A 19,766-nucleotide genomic window follows, 5' to 3' on the forward strand; every position below is an offset into this window, starting at 1 on the left:
GAAAAACATAAAATAGTTAACAAATACATTTTTAAAAATAATAATATACATTTTTATATGATGATTGAAAAGTTTATAATCTAAGATAATTTTATTACAAGTATATAAGGCTTGATAAGAATAAGTTCCAAACCAATATATCTACAATTTGCTTTTTAATTGAACTATACAAAATAGCAATAATAATTAGCTATACAAAAACCTCTATATTATTTTAAAAAATAAGATACAAAATATATATATATAATAAAATTATTAAAATATTTTGAATATGTTTTTAGAAAGTATAAATAAAATTAACATTTTTTATTCATAAATATAGCAACGAATAAAAATTTAAGATATATATGTGATCACTGAAAAGAAAATAATGTTAGAAAGGAACATATTTTAATTTTGTAACTGAATATATAATGATTCCCATTAATATTGGATTGACCTTGGTATGAGCTGTGAACAATTGAATGTCGCAAAAATCGTAGTTTTATTCCGATCTTTTTAGTATGAAAAATGTGCAGTTTTTCTGTAACTTGATTTCCATACAATTTTCAACATGCATATAACTTATCGAGATCTACAAAACGCATTTTTTAAATTTTCGTTCTAAGCTCAGATAAAAAAAGTTAAAAAACGAGACCATCTTTTTGTTTTGTCACACCAAGTAATAGCAAGATTGTAACAAAGTAGTTTAGTCATTGCCTAGTTATACTATCATCTAAAAAAATATTCAAATCGTTTAATCCAGTTTTAAAAAAGTTATTGCGTTTTAAATAAAATAATATTATGTTCCAAATAATATTATGTTGAAGAATTACTTACTACATACATATATGTATATCAATTTTAGAATATAATGTAAGTTTCCACAAGTTGATTAACTTAAAAATTTGGATTTTGTAGAAAATCCAAAAAATGAAAATCGAAAAATCTCATGTAACAGTACTGCTTAAAATAATATTTCCATACATAATAAAAGATAATAATTAATACAATTTTAAGGGTACATAATGTAAAATAAAAATTAAAGCAGATATCATTTTTTTCTGTAAACGATATTAAACAAATATATTAAGAAATCTTTATTACCTAAATCCATATTTATTGATTTTATATCATGATGTCCAATCATATATTAATTTTTAATATTTACAGAATTCTAAATGATCAATTTAGAATTATTATGTAATTAATTAAAAAAATTAACATTGTACATCAATTATTTCACATATTTGTGTTGTTAACTCATTACAGAATTTTTTAAAAGGCTGATCATTGCTATTTGGAAGATGTATTTAGTAGCTACAAATATTTTTAAAATTGTTGCACACATCTGTCTTTATTTCGATCGTATTAAAAATTCCATCTTTTTTAATTATCTTGTAAATATACAATGTACATCCATATATTATACAATATATGTATACATATACATGTATACATACATATTTTCAAATTTCAAAATATTATTTAGTTCGAGAAGAAATTTAATAGAAAGAGAAGAAAAATTTGCAAAAGAATAATCGGATAGGATCCAATATATGTATTGGATGGGTATCATGTATCTAATGAATATCAGTAAGTAAAGATGGAAGGGGGCTATCACGCCGTTTCATTTAAAGCGCATGCTTGAGCGTCTTCACCGCATTTACGTTTCAGCTGTGAACTCGACGATTTGGATATTCACCTTCGAGTGTTATTTGCGTTCACATTGGTTTACAAGGCTCTTGAAGAGAAACATATAAGCGATTCTTCAAATAGTGTCTGTCATACGAATTATTCCTTTTTTAATTTTTTTTTTAATTTAAACTTAACTCATTCCACCACCGTTCCCAGTTCTAGTAATCTATAATCCTTGAACCCGGTATCCTAGGAAAGCTACGTTTTATTTTCTTATTTGCGACATCAATTTTCCACTAAATTTTTTATTATTGTCATTACGGAAATTAAACGCGATAACTTTAACTTCAAACGAAATGGCTTTGAAAATTCGTGTCGACTCGTCGAAGGTGAAATATACAGAAGATTATATCGAAGCACAATACGAGTACCAAACGACGAACGTTACAGAAGACGATGGTTCGAAATACACGGTAAGAGCATATACCAAGACACTGTCTTTACATTATTTTGTTTTATATTCTTTCAATATCGAATGTTTCACATCGTATATTTATTAAAATTTCACTTTATATAGAAAATTCGCAAAATAAAGATAAAAAATCAAGAATACTATATACTTGCTTATTTTTTGCCGCATTTATGTTACGATAAATTAAGCATGCTTTACAAGTACTTATTAAATAAATTAATAATAAAATTGGTATGCTAAATACACAAATACAATTAATTCTATTCTTATTTAGAGAATATATATCTTTACGTACAGTCATTTCTATTATTACGAAAACGATTTTTTTTTAAGCAATTATAAAAGCAAAATATTAATCAGCATATACTAGTATTATAATAAAAAAAACTAACACATATTTAAAATGAATCAAATAATTTTCGTATTTTAAACGAGAAAAATGAGACTACATTATATATATATAGTGAAGAAAATAACTTTAAAAATACCCGCTTTAGGGGCATTTACAATTTCCTACTATTTCGTAAGTGCCGTAATTGATTTATCAAACGTTATAATTTCTAGATATGGCACTTGAATACTCGACTGCGTGTCTACCACTAAAGAATAGTGACGGATAATTTACTCCAGTGTAACTTTATTACTATTCCTTCCAACTATATTTTTACATTTATGAAGATACATTATCGGACATATATTTTAATCTGAAAATTTAAAGTCAAATTTAGAAGCTGAATTTTGATTAACAGAAAATGAAAATAGTATTCAGGAATGAATTGATGAAACTCAACTAGTGATTTAGTAAATCTTATAGTTTGTATCTTGCAATTTATTGTTTGCACATCAATCTTATTGCATTAACAAAATAATATCCTTTTTGTTTTAAGTAAACATCAACTTTAGATCTCATACTTTTATTTCACAATATATATATATATATAATATGTATGCATATGAATATATTTACTAAACATATCATACACAAGAATATTCGTTACTATTATTATATACAGTAAAAGAAGATAGTTATTAATACAAGATTTTTTTTATTAGGAAAAGATGCTGATATTTAATTTGACCAATGCATTTAAGGTTGGAAGGTCTTTTTTAGAAACAAAAAAATTGTATAAACATTAAATTTACAGATTTTGTATTTGAAAATTCTTTTTTAGGGAAAAGGAACAAATAAAATAAAAAATGAACAGCTGATCAAACGCTATGATTTTAATTTTGGAAATGAAATTTTCAATTTTTGAAAAAATAAAGGTTCCTGTATTGTACACTGTGTACTAGCAGAAAAAACTTTGGATACAAATATTAACAATTACTATGCGTAATGTTATTTATTTTAAACGTCTAAGGGAAATAAATTACAAACTCTAAATTAAATTTACATTTAATAGGTGAAGCCAGTGTCGACACAATTATTAATTAGAACACAATTGAAAGTTCCAAAGCTTGGATTAATGTTGGTAGGATGGGGTGGAAATAATGGTACCACTATTACTGCTGCATTATTAGCAAATAAACTTAAACTCTCATGGGAAACAAAAAATGGTCTTCAAAAAGCTAACTGGTACTAATATTTTAATAAAATTTAATCATTTTTTAGTGTTATATGTATACTAGTATAAATTTAGTATATAATAATGTGATAATATTTTAATAAAATATTTCAATGAATTATTTCTGTTGAATTTTTGCATTAATACTGTTGGATATATTTTTTATTGTAAATTTTAGGTATGGATCTTTGATTCAAGCTTCTACTGTTAGACTGGGTAGAGGAACGAAAGGAGATGTGTATGTTCCAATGTCTTGGATACTTCCAATGGTAAATCCAGATGACATTGAACTTGATGGTTGGGATATTTCAAACATGAACATAGCCGATGCTATGAAGCGAGCAAAAGTTCTAGATATTAACCTGCAGAAGCAATTGGAACCATATATGATACATATGAAACCAAGAAAAAGCATATACTACCCTGATTTTATTGCAGCTAATCAGGTGAAATTACTTTTGTTTCAGTTTTATTACTACATTTACATCATTTTTAGTTATTACATTACATGTCACTGTGAATTTATATTTTCAGGAGAAAAGAGCCAATAATGTTATTTCAGGTTCAAAATTTGAACATTTGGAAACGATTAGAAAAGATATTGCAGAATTTAAGAATTCAAAGAACTTTGATCAAGTAATTATATTGTGGACAGCTAATACTGAAAGATTCTCTGAAATAATACCAGGTGTAAATGATACAGCTAAAAACTTATTAAAAGCTATCAAAGATAATCATTCTGAAATTAGTCCAAGTACAGTATTCGCTGTTGCAGCAGCTTTAGAAGGTGTAAGTAACACAATTTTACTACTAAATTTTTGTAATAATATGAATAATTTAACATAGTTGTTATTATAGTGTACATATATAAATGGCTCTCCTCAAAATACTTTTGTGCCTGGAGCAATGGAATTAGCGGAAAAACATAAAACATTTATCGGTGGTGATGATTTTAAGTCTGGACAAACAAAACTAAAGTCTGTACTTGTAGATTTTCTAGTATCAGCTGGTATCAAACCAGTATCAATTGTCAGCTACAATCATCTTGGAAATAATGATGGATATAATTTATCTGCTCCCCAACAATTTCGTTCAAAGGAGGTAATTTAAAGAAGAACTAGTTTTGAGTGAATCACATTTATATATATATAAATATTGTATATATATAAATATATACAATTATATATATATATAATTTTAACATAATCTTTTACTTAGATATCAAAAAGCAATGTGGTGGATGATATGGTACTGTCAAATAAAATCCTTTACCAACCTGGAGAGAAACCGGACCATTGTGTTGTAATTAAATATGTTCCATATGTTGGTATGTATAAAAAAAATATACAAACGTTTAAGATGACATTACGTGTGAAAAATTCATTATACTAAAAAGAACATTACATAGACCTATATCTAAATGTGCAAAATATGCAGAATTCTAAAAATATTATAGTTAACATATAATCTCTTGTTAGGTGATAGTAAACGGGCTATGGATGAGTACACATCAGAAATACTACTTGGAGGGCACAATACAATTGTGGTACATAATACATGTGAGGATTCTTTACTGGCTAGTCCAATAATTTTAGATCTGGTTCTTCTGGCAGAAATTTGTTCACGTATTACTTTCAAAGTAGCAGATTCGAATGACGAATTTATTGGATTTCATAGTGTGCTTTCTATATTGTCGTACCTTTGCAAAGCACCATTAGTGCCTCATGGAATACCGGTAATAAACGCATTATCCAGACAACGAGCTGCGATTGAAAATATTTTAAGAGCATGTCTTGCATTGCCTCCTGAAAATAACATGTTACTTGAACACAAAATTAATTTCGAGAAACCTATACAAAATTAAGAAAATAAATTGTATCTTTAAAAGTAAGGGTATTATTGTTTTTAAAAAAGAAAAAACGAACAAACAGTATTATCAAAAAATAATTTTAAAAACTTGTAAAATCATTTAGTGTTCGGAAATAAGTACTTTTATTTTCAGATTACTCTTTTTATATAATTTTTTATAGACAGCTTGCGAAGTGAAACATGTGATAAAAATGTATCTGAAGACACTTGGCGACGAAATCAACCAAACTTAGTAGTATATTTCAGGGATCAGTCTTAATAAGAAATTTTAAATCAAAAATTCATAAAGACAACTCTTAAAATACTGATACACCTAATAGTGGAAATGGTATTGTCAATATTTAAAAGAGTATAAATCGAATTTTAACCAAAATAATATAAATCATCGTTTTCAAAAAACAACTACTTCCAAATTCAATATGTTATGTACATAACGAATTTTGGAATTAATTCTGAATTATATTTTCTTGCCCATCTATCAGAAAAATGTCAGTGTAATGTATGTAATATTTTTTTTTAGTTCCTAATGATAAAGTTCATTGATTTCATCGCAAAAGCCTCTGTATGCGACAAACATAACTACTACTACTAAGTTCGTTAAATTTGATCTATAAATAATCATATTTCATTTATGAGAGAATGAAAAAGTGATGTTTACAATAAATTTGGAAGCACACTACAATAGTCAAATCTGATGCATATTTTTAAAATAGTAGAACATAGAAGAAGTATATTTTTACAATAAATAGTTCTATTTTTGAAAAATATATTTTGAATAATTAAAAGTCACTATTTTTTTATAAATGTGAAATTTAAATACATACTAAAAATTTGAGTAAACGTTCTATTTATCATAAAACTTCTTATAGTCTTTATTAAATGAGAATCTCACAATCCAAAGATTTATAATTCTGTGTAATAGCGCAATATGTAAAAATAATGTTAATCTATTTTTGTGATAAAATACCCTTATTGCTTAAATGTATGTTATGCTTTATGAATAAAAAAAGAACTTATAAAAAATAAAACTATTAATACTTATATATTTCACAATCTGTATATATTGTAAGATATTAAAAAAAAATTTTTTTTAACACAAAATCGTAATCTAATGAATTGGTGAAAGTATGTTCTCATTGTTTAAGAAAATAGCAAGTTTCATATTATTCATGATACTTTATTAATATACAGGGTGTCCCATTCGAAATAATGCACTCAATTATTTCCTAAACTATAGTTTGTTTCAAAAAATGTTTCAAATGAACCTTACCCTGTTTTGAAGGGGACATCCTATCCTATAATGGTCGCAAATTTTTGCTAGGTGGGCGTGCTTTCGAGATTTCTAGATGAACTTGGATTTTTTACTAATAGGACTGTATATTTTCTTTATGTAAGCAAATAAGGTATTTCAAGATTGCTCAAAGTTATTTAATGCCACTTGAATTTTGCTTTTGTTATACAAATTGCTCTTTATCTCATGTGTTCAAAAGAATATCCGACATTAATACATTAATTAATTCTGTCTCTAAGTGATAGCTCCACGTCCTTCATGTTCTCTTATTAATTTGGTGGCAAACATCTCTAATCCGATCCTTTATATCTTCATGAGTAGTGGGTTCTGCATGGTAAATTTTATTAAATATGGAGACCTAGGAGAGAAACTTCCCCCTCCTATCCAACAATGAAGGAACGTATTATTTAGCGTTTCTTGACGATAATTGTAGATAGGAACATCATTATGCTGGAACCGCATCTGAAATCTGGAAGCAAAAGAAACACCTTCCAAAAGATTTTGCAGTTAATTGCTCAGAAAGTTGTTATAGTGTTAGAAATCCACTATATATTTATCCATAATGCTACACCAAACATTTAACAACCACTGATGTCGATATCCAATGCAGATTCTCTAGCCCAATACTGACAATTATGCCGATTTAATTCCTCACTGTTTTTGAAAGTGGTTTCATCAGAAAATAGAACAAAAGAAAAAAAGAAAGAATCGCGTAACATTTGTCATTGGGACCATACATAAAACTGCATAGGGTGTATAATGAGCCATAGTAAATGAAGAACACCTATTGCTAGTCACAATGATACTAATATTTCCAACATAGTTGTGATAAATTCTCAATAGATTTCCCTTAAAGTTAAGTTCAAAACTTAACTAAGAGATAGACTTTCTTCGAAGAGATTTCCTCTGTTTGTAAACCCAAGTCGTTGTCAGATGCGTGGAAGTTAAACTCTTGGGTTGGGAAACAACCTTGAGCGACCTTCGACTAAAATATTATATTTCAATGAATTGACCTTGAAATGCACTATCTGGTTACATACAAAAAATATATAGTTCCATTTTAAAAAAACCAAGGTCACCTTGAAATCTCGGAAACACATTCACTCAGCAAAAATTTACAACTATTATAGGATAGGATGTCCTTCTTGAAACAGGATAAGGTTCATTCAAAACATTTTTTTAAATGAACTATAGTTTAGATAGAGTTTAAGAGATATAATTAAGCGCGTTACTTCAAGTGGGACACCTTGTATATATTGTCCATTTTATTAGATAATATCATTATCACACTGACAAGAAAAGTGAAAAGATATTTTCACCACTGTAATATTTCAATAAAAACATGTTCTGACTCAAAATTATGTAAACTTATAGACATAAATACAAATAAATGAAATGTTATCACATAATTAAAACACAAAAATGTTTCATGAAATGTACATTTATAATTTTTGTATATTTTGAATTCATAATATGCACTTTTATGTTTCCCTATTACTTATTTATTATTGCGAATATTCCAGTAACAATAATGTTCATAAAATATATTTCAAGAATCGGTTTCATTAACCAGAACAAATTATGTAACTAAAATAAACATAAATAACTCACGTTTAAAAATTTCTATAATCAAACCAAAATTTTCGCGGTTACATACTATAATCATATACATATGCGCATGCGTATCAATGATACAAACACAAAAATTGGATTTATATCAATATAAACATAATAAGTGTAATTTCCTTTCTTGTTAAAATGCTAAATTATGTTTTATTTTGTAATACTAAACAAATTATAACAAAAAATGTAATATCTTTTTTGTATTTGCTATGTTCACTTTTAAGAATACGAACGCAGCCATTATGAATGTTAGCAACGTCACGGCTACAGTAAAGGAATTTCAGTAGACGACAGTTGAACGTGGCACAAATTGCTATTTCAAAGTGCGTGCGGATTAATTGTCTTACGTTGTGAAAGTTACATCTCTCAGGTTGTAATCTATGACGAATCTTTATAATGTGTTACTGTTACAGTGTCCCGTGTTATAATATTCTATGACTATTGAAAGCTAGTCATGAATTTCGGAAGTGTAGAATGCCCGTTGCGTAGGTCGAAAATAACATACGCCACAGGCGCCATTGAATCGCGCCATCTGGATATCGTTAGGAAGAAATTATATTAGCGAAATTTGGAAAAACTTTTGAATAATGTTATTACTCTTTCCAGTTACGAGTGTAACAAGGTAAAATTAATGAATTAAAAAATTGGCGTAATACGCATCAATTACGTTTACCTCAAGTTTGAATGCAAGAACGTGTAAAGTTTACAATTAAATCTACTTAACCTCAATTTCGAATGAAAAATGAATACCTGCGTTTATGAGAACATAATTTCATATTTATCTTATGAAGAAAATAAAAAGATTCAGTCTGCTTTGAAAGAAGAAGTCAAAGGCATTTTTCATTTTACAAACAGAAACGTGAACTTCGGAAACTTGAAAATATCAGTGATATTGAAGTAATAACTACACTCTAATGCAATAACAATAGTGTAACATTGAGGATACTTGATTTCTATCAGCTTTTTTGTGAATCATTGAATTTTTATTAATGACATGTAATACATGTTATAGTATGATATTAAAAAAACTTGGATAAAAATAAGAAGTATTATAAATGCAACATGCACAACTGGTGTTACAAGGATTAATTTTTCTTTGTACTGAATGATAAGGTAAATACAATATTATTACCCATAACATTGTAAGTTTTAAAAATGAAGAAACATTTATTTCATATCTATGTAATTACGTTTTTGGTAAAATTTTGTATTTTATTTATTCACATATCTTTTTCATTTTTTATATTATATTTTCTTTTTTTTAGGATATAGACATTAAAACACTTTACAAATATATATTAAGCATATGATGCAAAGAATTTAAGTCACTGGATTAAAAATGCAGCACATTGAAGTGAATAACAGAGATCACAACTATAGTGAAGTAAAAGTAGAAAATCTGCAGCATGCTGATGACAGTACTTCGAATGTATCTACGAATGATGTGAAAGCTGTTCATAAATTAAACAAATCTTCATTAGTACCAAACAAAGAAACATTTGGTCAAGTTAAAGATATAAATGAATTAAAAAAGATAACACCACGTGTAAAACTATTGGCTCATGATGCTAGCAGTTTAACTGAGTTAACAAAAATTTCTTTTCACAATAAAATATCTGCACAAAAGAAGGTATGCATATCAGAACAAACAAAGCAAGAATTAAAAAAGTATTGCAGGACTTGTGCTGGTTTAAAACTTCCATTAGTAGATATTTTCAGTGAAAAGGGTATTCAAATGAGATTGAGTCAACAACTTAAACATTTAGAAGAGATAAATCCATATGATAGTTTATCAACTCAAATGTGCATGGACTGTATTTGTGACTTAAAAATGAGTTATAAGTTTTTTATGCAAATTAAAAAAGCAGAAGTAAAATTAAAGTCTATTCACAATTCTTTGGCAGATACAGCAGCAAAGAATGCAGAGATGAACAAAATGAAATCAATAGTAGATGTTGAAAAATCAGAAATAAAGATAGAAAGTTGCAAAGAGCGCAATACGATTGATTTGTATCCTAGTAAGAAACACAATGAACAAATGACTGCACAAGATTTGATAACTACTTTAACAAAAGAAGAACAAAAATGTTCAACAAAAATTGAAACCATAGATATTACTAGAGAATCTGATAATAATGTTACAGTAAAGATTTTCGAAGATATGACACTTCATCATAATAGTGATGATAATGAGTCTATAGAAGAATTTGATCCAGATGATCCACCTTTTCAACCTGATAGTTCTGATGCTGTAGAGTCTGATGATGAAATTAATGTTCAAATATCAAGCACGAAAAAGAAAAATATTCAACAAAAGGATAGTATTCTGAAGAAATGTTTACAACCAGTCTTTATCTGTGACAGTAATTCTGCTTCAGATAACAAAACCACAGATGTTAATCAAACAACATATAAATATGATACATCATCGAATGTATACATCAAATTAGAGAAGAGTACAGAAGGTAGTAATTGTACTACTGAACCATATAGCATATCCAAATCTGAAACTGTATGTAACAGTGAAAGTACAAAAGAATCTTCAAAACAGCCGAACATATTGAAAAGGAGGCTTTTATTACAATCAAAGAAAGAACCCAGTGAAGAAACAGACGAAAATATATGTCAATCTAATGCCTCCGACAAAGGTGGAACTTATAAAGATGTTAAAGTACAAAAATTGGATTTGAACAATCCTTTAAGCATTAATAGCAATCAGGAAGATGGGATCATGTATGTTACTGTTAAAGGTTCTAAACCAAACGAACTATTATTAGTCAAAGTTAAAAAGATGGATAAACCATTAGAGAAAAAAGAAGAGAAACCTGTAGGGAAGAAAAGTTTTGATATCAAACCAATGGAAAAAATCTTGAAACGGTATGAAACATTAGCCATAAAAGAAAAAGAGCTCTTTCCAGAGCGGACAAAAAAGTCTGAAATGAGAGAGCAGATTATTGAAGAACAAATCGAAGAGTATAAGAAAAAACGAGAAAAAGTATTAGGAGGTCATGCTAATATTTCACTTCCCCTCAAACTTGAAGAAACTCAAACTCGTTTTGTAAAACGTAGTGAAATTCAGGAGAATAAAAAATCCTCTACATGCGGAGACATTGATTCAATTGTAAATGTACAGTATGATAAAGATAATAATGATAGTAATGCAAGTACTATTAAAAATGATAATGATAGTTCAGGAAATGCAGAAATTATAAAAGATAAATCTACTAATGAAAAGACTTATGTAAATACTGAAGAATATTTATCACGCTTAGCAAAACTTAAGCTGAAGTGGGAGGAAGCAAAGAAAAAGAAAGAGTTTCTTCAAAAAGAACTTGATGAATCTTATACAGAAGGAAATATTGAGAAGTTAACAAGAATCTTAGGAGAGAAAGAAAAAAATTTGCAAGACTTTCAAGACTATCTGAAACAACGTAAAATTGTTGTTACAAGATTAAAAGATGAAGACATAATATCTCTGTATGAAGACAGAAATAACGCTGTGTTAAAAAACAGTTTACCCGACTTAATTGATGAAAGTCAACCAGCAGATTATATTCCAGAAGAGCATTATTTAGAATGTGATTATTGTCCAGAAACTTTTGCTTCTAAAGATGTACTCGAAGAACATTTAAAACTGCATGATTACAAAATTATGCATTATTGTGAAGATTGTATGGAAGAGTTTCCAACGAACAAAGCAAAAAGAAGTCACAATGTAATCTGCATAAAAAAAAAGTTATGTAAATATTGCGACATGATGTTAGATTCTAAGGGGAAAAAGCGACAACATGAACAAAAACATTGCGACAATATGTATGGACAACTATGTGATGTTTGTGGTGAAAAATTTAAACATCAAGGAACATTAGATCAACATGTAAAAACACAGCATATGAGTTGGGAAAAAATATTTCAATGTCCAAAGTGTCCCAAAAAATTTGCATTCAAACAAAAACTTAGCTTCCATTTGAAGTCTGTGCACACAACTTTAAGAGCTTATTTATGTGAAGATTGTGGAGCAGATTTTAAAAATCCTGCAAGCCTTAGACATCATAGAATACGCAAACATCAACCAGTAGGCAATAAACGTGAGTGTCCAGTTTGCCACAAATTAGTGCCATTTTATAGCCTTTCAAAGCACATGCATACACATAAGGCATATACTATTCAGTGTCCACACTGTGACAAAATGTTTAAAAACAGTTCTACTTTAAAACAACATGTACGAATTCATGAAGATCAGCGACAGTATAGATGCGATACTTGTGGTGTTGGTTTTAATAGACGTGATGGTTTGAGATTGCATATGAGAGTTCATGAAAAAACTGACAGCAGAGGACTAAAGGAATGTTCTTGTCAAGTGTGTGGCGAAAAATTTCCAAACCATTCAACACTTGTTATACATAGAAACCGAGTCCATAAAGACGGTAGACAATACACTTGTCACATATGTAATAGATCAATGATTTCAACTAGATCATTAGAATGGCATATGTCTCATATACATAATGAATCTCTTCCTGGTGTTGTGAAAGAAGATTCAGATGGAACACCAGAAAAGAAGAGAGTATCATGTTATCATTGTAATAAAACATTTAAAACAGAAATGATTTTAAGGACACATATTAAGAACACTCACATGGAAAAAGATCCTATGAAATGTTTAGACTGTGAGTTGACATTTACTTCAGAAGTGAGATTAAAACATCATATGATGGTAACTCACAATAGACTAGAAGGAACATTACCTTGTCCTCACTGTCCAAAGAGGTTTGTGAATCAGCTGAGGTTAAAAACACATATGATATCTCACTCTGAAGAAAGACCATATACTTGTGAGATTTGTGGATTTAACTTAAAGACAAAAATTCAGTTGATTAAACATCACCAAAATAGACATAGTGATGAAAGGCCTTTACAATGTAGGTACTGTCCATGGAGATGCAAACAAGTTAGTGCTCTTGTGTGTCATGAAAGAACACATACGAATGAACGGCCATACTCTTGTAGTGTGTGCAGACAACGTTTCAAATACTTAGGTGATAAAAACAAACATGAAAGACGTCACGAAAGTTTAGGAGGATCAGGATTTAAAAGAATTGTACCTGGTCGAAATATTAAACCCAAAATTGAAGAAGATTCTTCTTGTTCTGATCAAGAACAAGAAGGTATAACTAATGCAGAATCTCAAGTTGCTGAAGGAGAGTACGAAGAACAGACAGACCAAGATTTCAAAGAAGAACAAATTGTTAAGTACGAAGAACAAGAAATAACAGAAGAATATGAACAGGTGTATGAACAGGTAAATCAAATTTAATACTATTTTGGAATAATTAATTTTCCTTTAATTTATATGTATTATTTTCTGTTAGGAGTATGAAGAAACATCCAGGGAAGCTTCAGATGCAGCAGAAGTAATAATGAATATGGAAGATACTACTGTTTATACAGAAGAAGTAACTGCAGACAATATTGAATCTGCAGAAATAATGGCAGACGAAATGATGACAAATGAAATACTGCAATCAGGTGCTGTAGTTCATTTGCAACAAGAAGACGATTCAGGAAAGATACAAGTGATCCCAGTTATGCTGTCTTTACCTGATTTATCCGATGCAAATACTGAAGTTAATTTAGCTACAGCATCAATTATGTATAATAATTGAATTTAATATCGCATTTTACATTTGCGATTCTGTGTAAAAATGAACTTTTATTATAGTAATTAAAATTGAAAAAACTTTTTAATTGGGGCAGAGAAGTAGGAGCTAAATCACATTCCTGTAACTCGAATTACAGATATTCTAAAAAGCATATTTCCTTCAAGCATACGTAGCTTTCAATTGCTAAGGATATTAAGTAAATGTCCAAAATGTTAAGATATTTTTCTGCTATTGAAGCAGAAATTTTTTATGATTATCCATATTACAATGAATTAAGATTGTAAAAATAGTAGTAGAAAAATTTTATCTCAGTGCTTTTCGAAATACAATTCTCGGTTTAATCATAAATAATAAATAAAACTAATTGAGCTACAATAAATAAAGTATTTTGTACAAATCTATAAAAAATGAACAAATATTTTACTTGATGATGCATATATAAAATTCATGGCATTAAATAAAAATTGATATTATTCATAACTACGTTTATTTATCAAATATATTGTTCATATTTCGTATTCATTCTTTTTCTAAAATTAGGTCATTATGTTCATTTTCTTCAATTTTTCATTTCATATGTGGTTAAAGCATGGACAATACTTACATTTCTGCATTTTATACTTGGAAATTGTAGTGAACTAAAAAAGAATTAATCACAGTTTTGGTATTTTTAGAGTTTTCTTATATGTAATATAATGTTCATATAACATACAATTTACTTTGATCTTTCTTAATTATAATACATTAGAGAATTTTATATATTACAAAGTTGATGCTCAAATACAAATTTAAGCATCATTTACAGATAACTTTTTGTAAGCATTGCTGTATAATATTTCTTTACGTAACAATGAAATAGAAATATTCATGTTAATAATAATTTAAAAAAGTATATGTATACTAGACTTATAAAAATCGTGAATTTGCAAATTAATTTCTATAAAATTCAAAATTTTTACATACATTTCATTTAAGAATTTATTACTTATTAAAATAATTTCTAGAATATTATATAATTATGTAAATTTTAAATGACAGAAACATTTATCATTAACAACAAACTACGATAAGTTACACATTTTAACATTTATTTTCCTTCTATTTCAACACAATCTAATATTTTAATTTTTATTTATTTTGTCATATTAAAGTTTTCATCTGTAAAACAGCTGTATTTTATTGTGGCAATAAAAAGAAATTGGAATGTCAGATTTTTTTATTTGATACTCTACAAAGTATTTCCAAGATCTTTGCTGTATATATTAGAAATTTGTTGACTATATATAAAAATCATACATGATTTATAGATCATAAGAAAATATACATTTCTCAAATGTATACGCAGTAATAAATTCTATATTGAAGCTATGTATATTCATATAAAATATGTATGGAAAATACAATTAGATTTTGTATTTATACGAAATAGAAATTAAGAAATACATTGTAAAATTAATTTTATCCCAAATATGTTTATTAAATTAGTTAATATTTCTCTCATTCTACTAGATGTTTTTCATTTTTCCAGACTCTGATAATATTGTGCCAAAACAAGCCATGCTTTGGGTGACATAAATCCATCAGGTGGATTTTCACCTGCTTTTGCTAATCCTATAAAAGAGTGCTGTATTATATAACTTTCATATCAAATTTTTTCATATAATTATTAGAAAACTGATAGTGGATAGAATGTTAAGAGTACATTGTTCGTTTAATGTGTATGTAAACATACCACGCATTTTTGTTCCTGATATAAACTCGAAATCTTTCGTTCGCGCTGGATCAAAATATGACATTTTCTTATATTTTATATCATATGCTGCCATTTTGAAAGGTACTACTTCTAAATTTTGTAAACCTCGAGCCATTGAAAGAACTCGAGCTCCATGAGTTGGATCATAAAGATTTCCATCAGGAACTGAATTTTTATTAGGGTGTGGTATACCTGCTGGATCTCTTCCAACAATATAAAAGTTAGCGCCTGCATTCATTCTAGCTTTTGCATGCCATTGTACCTAATGTCATATTAAAAGATGATAAAAGTATTATTACTTTAATACTTATAAAATGATTTATATAACTACAAGTAGGATTTCACCTCGATTGGCCCAGCATACATCATTGGACTTGGAAAAATTGCTAATATTGTAGAATTAGCATCTAATACATCATCACTAAATATAGCTTCATGCTGAAGAATTCTTGTATGCAATGGTACATCATCATCTTTCGTCCATCCACCTAATGGATGTAAAAGTAATACAGGATTCTTAAATCCTCTTTCACCTAATAAACGTTTTTTTGTGTCCTAGAAGAATGAAATAAAACATGTAACAATTTATTATAATACATACCCTAAACAATAACTTAATAAATCAACATACTTGCATTAATAATGCATGACCATTATGTACAGGATTTCGAAGCTGAAATGCAAACACAGCATCAGCTTTCATTTGTTTACATCTCGCTCTAATTTCATTTGGTGTAAGCCTATACTTATCCAATCCATCATGCCATCTAATTCTTTTGAAAACCTCTATGTCACCACCCACCAACCAATCTCCAGATTCATAAATCATTTTAACATATGGGTGGATCAGATTATTAGTACCAAATTGCCATCCACATCTCTCTTCTTTTCTGTGAAAATAGAATTCTGGCCTACGTAATATTCCAAGAGATTTATTTTCATATTTCAGTGTAAAAGCTGAATGTCCATCCAAACGTTCCTTATCCTCTGTGCTTATTGCAAGAACTATTGGGACAGATTGATTAATTTCCTTGTTATCTTCTATAAGACATTTTAAATGTTGAACCTGAAAATATTATTTAGTTCATATAACTTCTTATAGATATAATAATAATAATATAGTTAAGTCTTCTGTAATATTTTCATATAATGTTATTAAATATTTTAGCCACCTATTTTATATATACCTGGAGGTATTGATTTTCTCTCATAAAACCAGTAAGAGGAGCAGCCCAACCTTCAGCTAAAACTTGTAGCCATTGCACATCTATTTTACTAATTTCTAAACTTTGAAGTGTAGAAGCTTCTGCTTCAACAAATACTATTCGTGATTCTGGGACGAACAATTCTCTTATGAGTACTGTGGATTTTTGAAGTACTGGAATAATACATTGTTTCTCCAAAAAATTAATGACTGTTGCAGCAGATTCTTCTGGGCTACAATTTTCAGTAGTTACTATCAAATCAGGATTTATTGGTCTCTCGTACATTTGATCTATTCCAGTGAAACCTTTAATGATTCCTTGACGTGCCTTTTTGTATAATCCTTTTGTATCCCTAGCTTCACACACATTGAGGGGTGTGTCCACAAAAACTTCGAAAAATGGAAGATCCGACATTTTATGTATTTGTCTAGCCATTTGTCTATCTTCTTCAAATGGGGACACGAAACTACATAAACAAATTTGACTGCTGTCTGCAAACAGTTTAGCTACTTCTGCTACTCTTCTTATATTTTCTTTTCTGTCTTCTTTGCTGAAACCAAGGTTGCAGTTTAAACCACTTCTTACATTATCTCCATCTAGACCATAAGCTGCAATCCCATGGTTAACTAAAATAGCTTCGACTTGAAAAGCTATAGAAGTTTTTCCTGCACCAGAAAGTCCTGTTAGCCAAACTGTACATCCACGAAAACCTCTCACACTTCCTACTGCTTGTCCACGTTTTGCTCTTGAAACATGGTGTGCTTGTTCCGATACATTGTTGCATGTCTACAAGTAATTATTATAATATATTATTATAATTATCAAATAATTCCTTAGAGAATTATAAATGCAACAAATTTGTTCTTCATATATTTATTAATTAAATAATGTACTTTTTAATAACTTCTATAATATTAATAAATATAACATTTAATTCCATGGAAAATCAGTAGGAAATATTTGTTCATTAATTCGTACCGTCATTATTCGTTTTCTTGGACCTTTAATAATTTCGTTTGACATAATTGTGCTATAACTTCAACCAACTATATTGCATATACACTTCTGTGTACGTGGAAATGTTCGAACGAGATCAAAACTTATTATTTCTGGTATTTGAGGAATATATAATTAGCTTGTAAACGTCAAAAAACATATGTACATGAAATGTGTTATGACATACACATAACTTTAAACGATCGAAATGAAGAAAAAATATTAAAAACCATGATAATAAATTATATTATGTCAACAATCCACACCAGTGAAATATGTAGATGTGGCTATGTAACACGCGGTAACGGTACTCTACGAACGATTTTTACATGTGTATAGATACATTATATATGTACATAGGTATGTATAGATTTGCACTAGCGCGTCACAGACGGCACACCGATCATAATATTGTTGCACATAATTGTGACATAATTAAAATAATCAGGACGTATTATAAACAAATCCTATATTCTTTATTTCGAGAGGAGGGATTCGTGTTACATCCACTCCTAACGAAGTCCATCAACCGACTCTCCGTTCTGTTGTTTGTTGTTCCCCGTTGTTCTCCTGTTACTTGTTACAACGTCATTACCAAAACGACGCTGCAACGTGCAACCTACACCAACTTGGTGTCACCAAGAACATTTCAAGTATCGATATCATAACAGACATCGACAATCTCGACCAAATATTCGTAACAATATGTATACAATCACGGATGCTGCTCTCGAGTTAGCTGTACAATATCAGTAGAGTAAACTATGTAAGGATATTTTAAAATTATTTTATAAAGTCGTAAAATAAAGATAAATAATTCGAAAAAGATCGAATTATCTAGTTCAAAAAACTTTGTTGTTCACAATCTACGTTTCTAAGTAATGCTCACGGTGTAACACCGTAATACCGTGGTACATAATGCTTCAATCCACGGTGGTGGATGGATCCAATAGTGGATCAAATAATTCGTTTGCGGTTCGCGCTTAGCGTCACCGTTAAGCATAAGGCGCGGGCGCGGGCGTGGAGCTCCGCTGATCTCCATTTTTTTCCTAAACCTTAGACTATACATACGCACAGCAACTCTATTCTTTCCGAATCCTTTCTATAAAATAGAATGAGAACAGAAGAAAACCTCAAAATAGAATAAGACATCAGTTTACTAGAGCAATTTTATTTGCGAATCAGTAAATAAAAATAAATAGTTTTCATCCAAACATCTACGTATTGTTTTTATTACTCCTTTAAACTAGAATAAATTATAAGAAAATAATTACTGATTGAACAGTATCAACATCAAATTAAACTTTAAATACATTCTGCGGCGTTATAATTCTCAAAATATGCATATTTCACACGTGATTAATTGAATATGATTTCTAAAAATTAAACATTTTGGCATATTCTATCAAATATTAAAACAGTTCAACACGTTTGGAATATCGGTGGGTTACTCTTTCAAAATCAAGTTCACTGTGACGTCATATAGATGATTTGTCTTAGCATCGGGAAAATTATTTGAAGCCATGTCTATAATTATACAGGGTGTCTCAAAATTATGTTATGCCTGAGGTCGTTTGAAGTACATAACTTTTTCCTTAGCGTAAATGCAATCCGCGGCTTTGTTTATGAGTTCAACTGGCGCAAGGCAATCGAGCCAACGAACGGAATTGGGCTTCGACCACTTGCGCCAACCAAGGTCACCTCTCATTGGT

At 28.9% G+C, this 19,766-nt stretch overlaps 3 protein-coding genes and 1 long non-coding RNA gene across 5 annotated transcripts; 2 read left to right on the plus strand and 2 right to left on the minus strand.

Moving 5' to 3' along the window:
- Window positions 1–1,627: 1,627 nt before the first annotated feature.
- Inos (Inositol-3-phosphate synthase) lies at window positions 1,628–5,545 on the plus strand. Of its 2 annotated transcripts, XM_076525688.1 has the most exons (9): window positions 2,441–2,720; window positions 3,143–3,181; window positions 3,262–3,422; window positions 3,493–3,665; window positions 3,833–4,100; window positions 4,189–4,443; window positions 4,513–4,755; window positions 4,873–4,981; window positions 5,133–5,545. In XM_076525688.1, exons 4-9 carry the CDS (start codon window positions 3,556–3,558, stop codon window positions 5,516–5,518), a joined length of 1,371 nt encoding a protein of 456 aa, XP_076381803.1. In that variant the 5' UTR covers window positions 2,441–2,720; window positions 3,143–3,181; window positions 3,262–3,422; window positions 3,493–3,555; the 3' UTR covers window positions 5,519–5,545. The 2 variants fall into 2 exon arrangements, with proteins under 2 accessions (XP_033340976.1, XP_076381803.1); XM_033485085.2 differs by lacking the exons at window positions 2,441–2,720; window positions 3,143–3,181; window positions 3,262–3,422 and adding an exon at window positions 1,628–2,090.
- Window positions 5,546–6,929: 1,384 nt separating this feature from the next.
- On the minus strand, window positions 6,930–8,923 carry LOC117228969 (uncharacterized). Its single transcript, XR_004492410.2, has 2 exons — window positions 8,785–8,923; window positions 6,930–7,283 (listed from the first exon to the last, which is right to left on the minus strand). It is a non-coding gene; the product is annotated as an uncharacterized LOC117228969 (long non-coding RNA).
- A 219-nt stretch (window positions 8,924–9,142) lies between these two features.
- Window positions 9,143–14,580, plus strand: LOC117228967 (uncharacterized). The gene is made up of 3 exons (XM_033485081.2): window positions 9,143–9,550; window positions 9,703–13,739; window positions 13,810–14,580. Exons 2-3 carry the CDS (start codon window positions 9,777–9,779, stop codon window positions 14,101–14,103), a joined length of 4,257 nt encoding a protein of 1,418 aa, XP_033340972.2. The 5' UTR covers window positions 9,143–9,550; window positions 9,703–9,776; the 3' UTR covers window positions 14,104–14,580.
- Window positions 14,581–15,298: 718 nt separating this feature from the next.
- Window positions 15,299–19,166, minus strand: Papss (3'-phosphoadenosine 5'-phosphosulfate synthase). Its single transcript, XM_033485080.2, has 6 exons — window positions 18,037–19,166; window positions 17,041–17,844; window positions 16,485–16,919; window positions 16,199–16,408; window positions 15,833–16,115; window positions 15,299–15,711 (listed from the first exon to the last, which is right to left on the minus strand). The coding sequence occupies exons 1-6, from the start codon at window positions 18,079–18,081 to the stop codon at window positions 15,617–15,619; spliced, it is 1,872 nt and encodes a 623-aa protein (XP_033340971.2). The 5' UTR covers window positions 18,082–19,166; the 3' UTR covers window positions 15,299–15,616.
- Between the last annotated feature and the right edge of the window lie 600 nt (window positions 19,167–19,766).

Source organism: Megalopta genalis, chromosome 12, assembly GCF_051020955.1.
Source record: "Megalopta genalis isolate 19385.01 chromosome 12, iyMegGena1_principal, whole genome shotgun sequence".
Classification (NCBI taxonomy): Eukaryota; Metazoa; Arthropoda; class Insecta; order Hymenoptera; family Halictidae; genus Megalopta; species Megalopta genalis.

Coding starts and splice junctions, on each gene's coding strand:
- Inos (XM_033485085.2), top strand. CDS start 1,974: ATGGCTTTGAAAATTCGTGTCGACTCGTCGAAGGTGAAATATACAGAA. Junction 3,666..3,832: donor GGTCTTCAAAAAGCTAACTG/GTACTAATATTT, acceptor TGTAAATTTTAG/GTATGGATCTTTGATTCAAG. Junction 4,756..4,872: donor AACAATTTCGTTCAAAGGAG/GTAATTTAAAGA, acceptor TCTTTTACTTAG/ATATCAAAAAGCAATGTGGT.
- Papss (XM_033485080.2), bottom strand. CDS start 18,081: ATGTCAAACGAAATTATTAAAGGTCCAAGAAAACGAATAATGACG. Junction 17,845..18,036: donor CAAGAAAACGAATAATGACG/GTACGAATTAAT, acceptor AATTACTTGTAG/ACATGCAACAATGTATCGGA. Junction 16,409..16,484: donor GTCATGCATTATTAATGCAA/GTATGTTGATTT, acceptor TCATTCTTCTAG/GACACAAAAAAACGTTTATT.
- LOC117228967 (XM_033485081.2), top strand. CDS start 9,777: ATGCAGCACATTGAAGTGAATAACAGAGATCACAACTATAGTGAAGTA. Junction 13,740..13,809: donor ATGAACAGGTGTATGAACAG/GTAAATCAAATT, acceptor ATTTTCTGTTAG/GAGTATGAAGAAACATCCAG.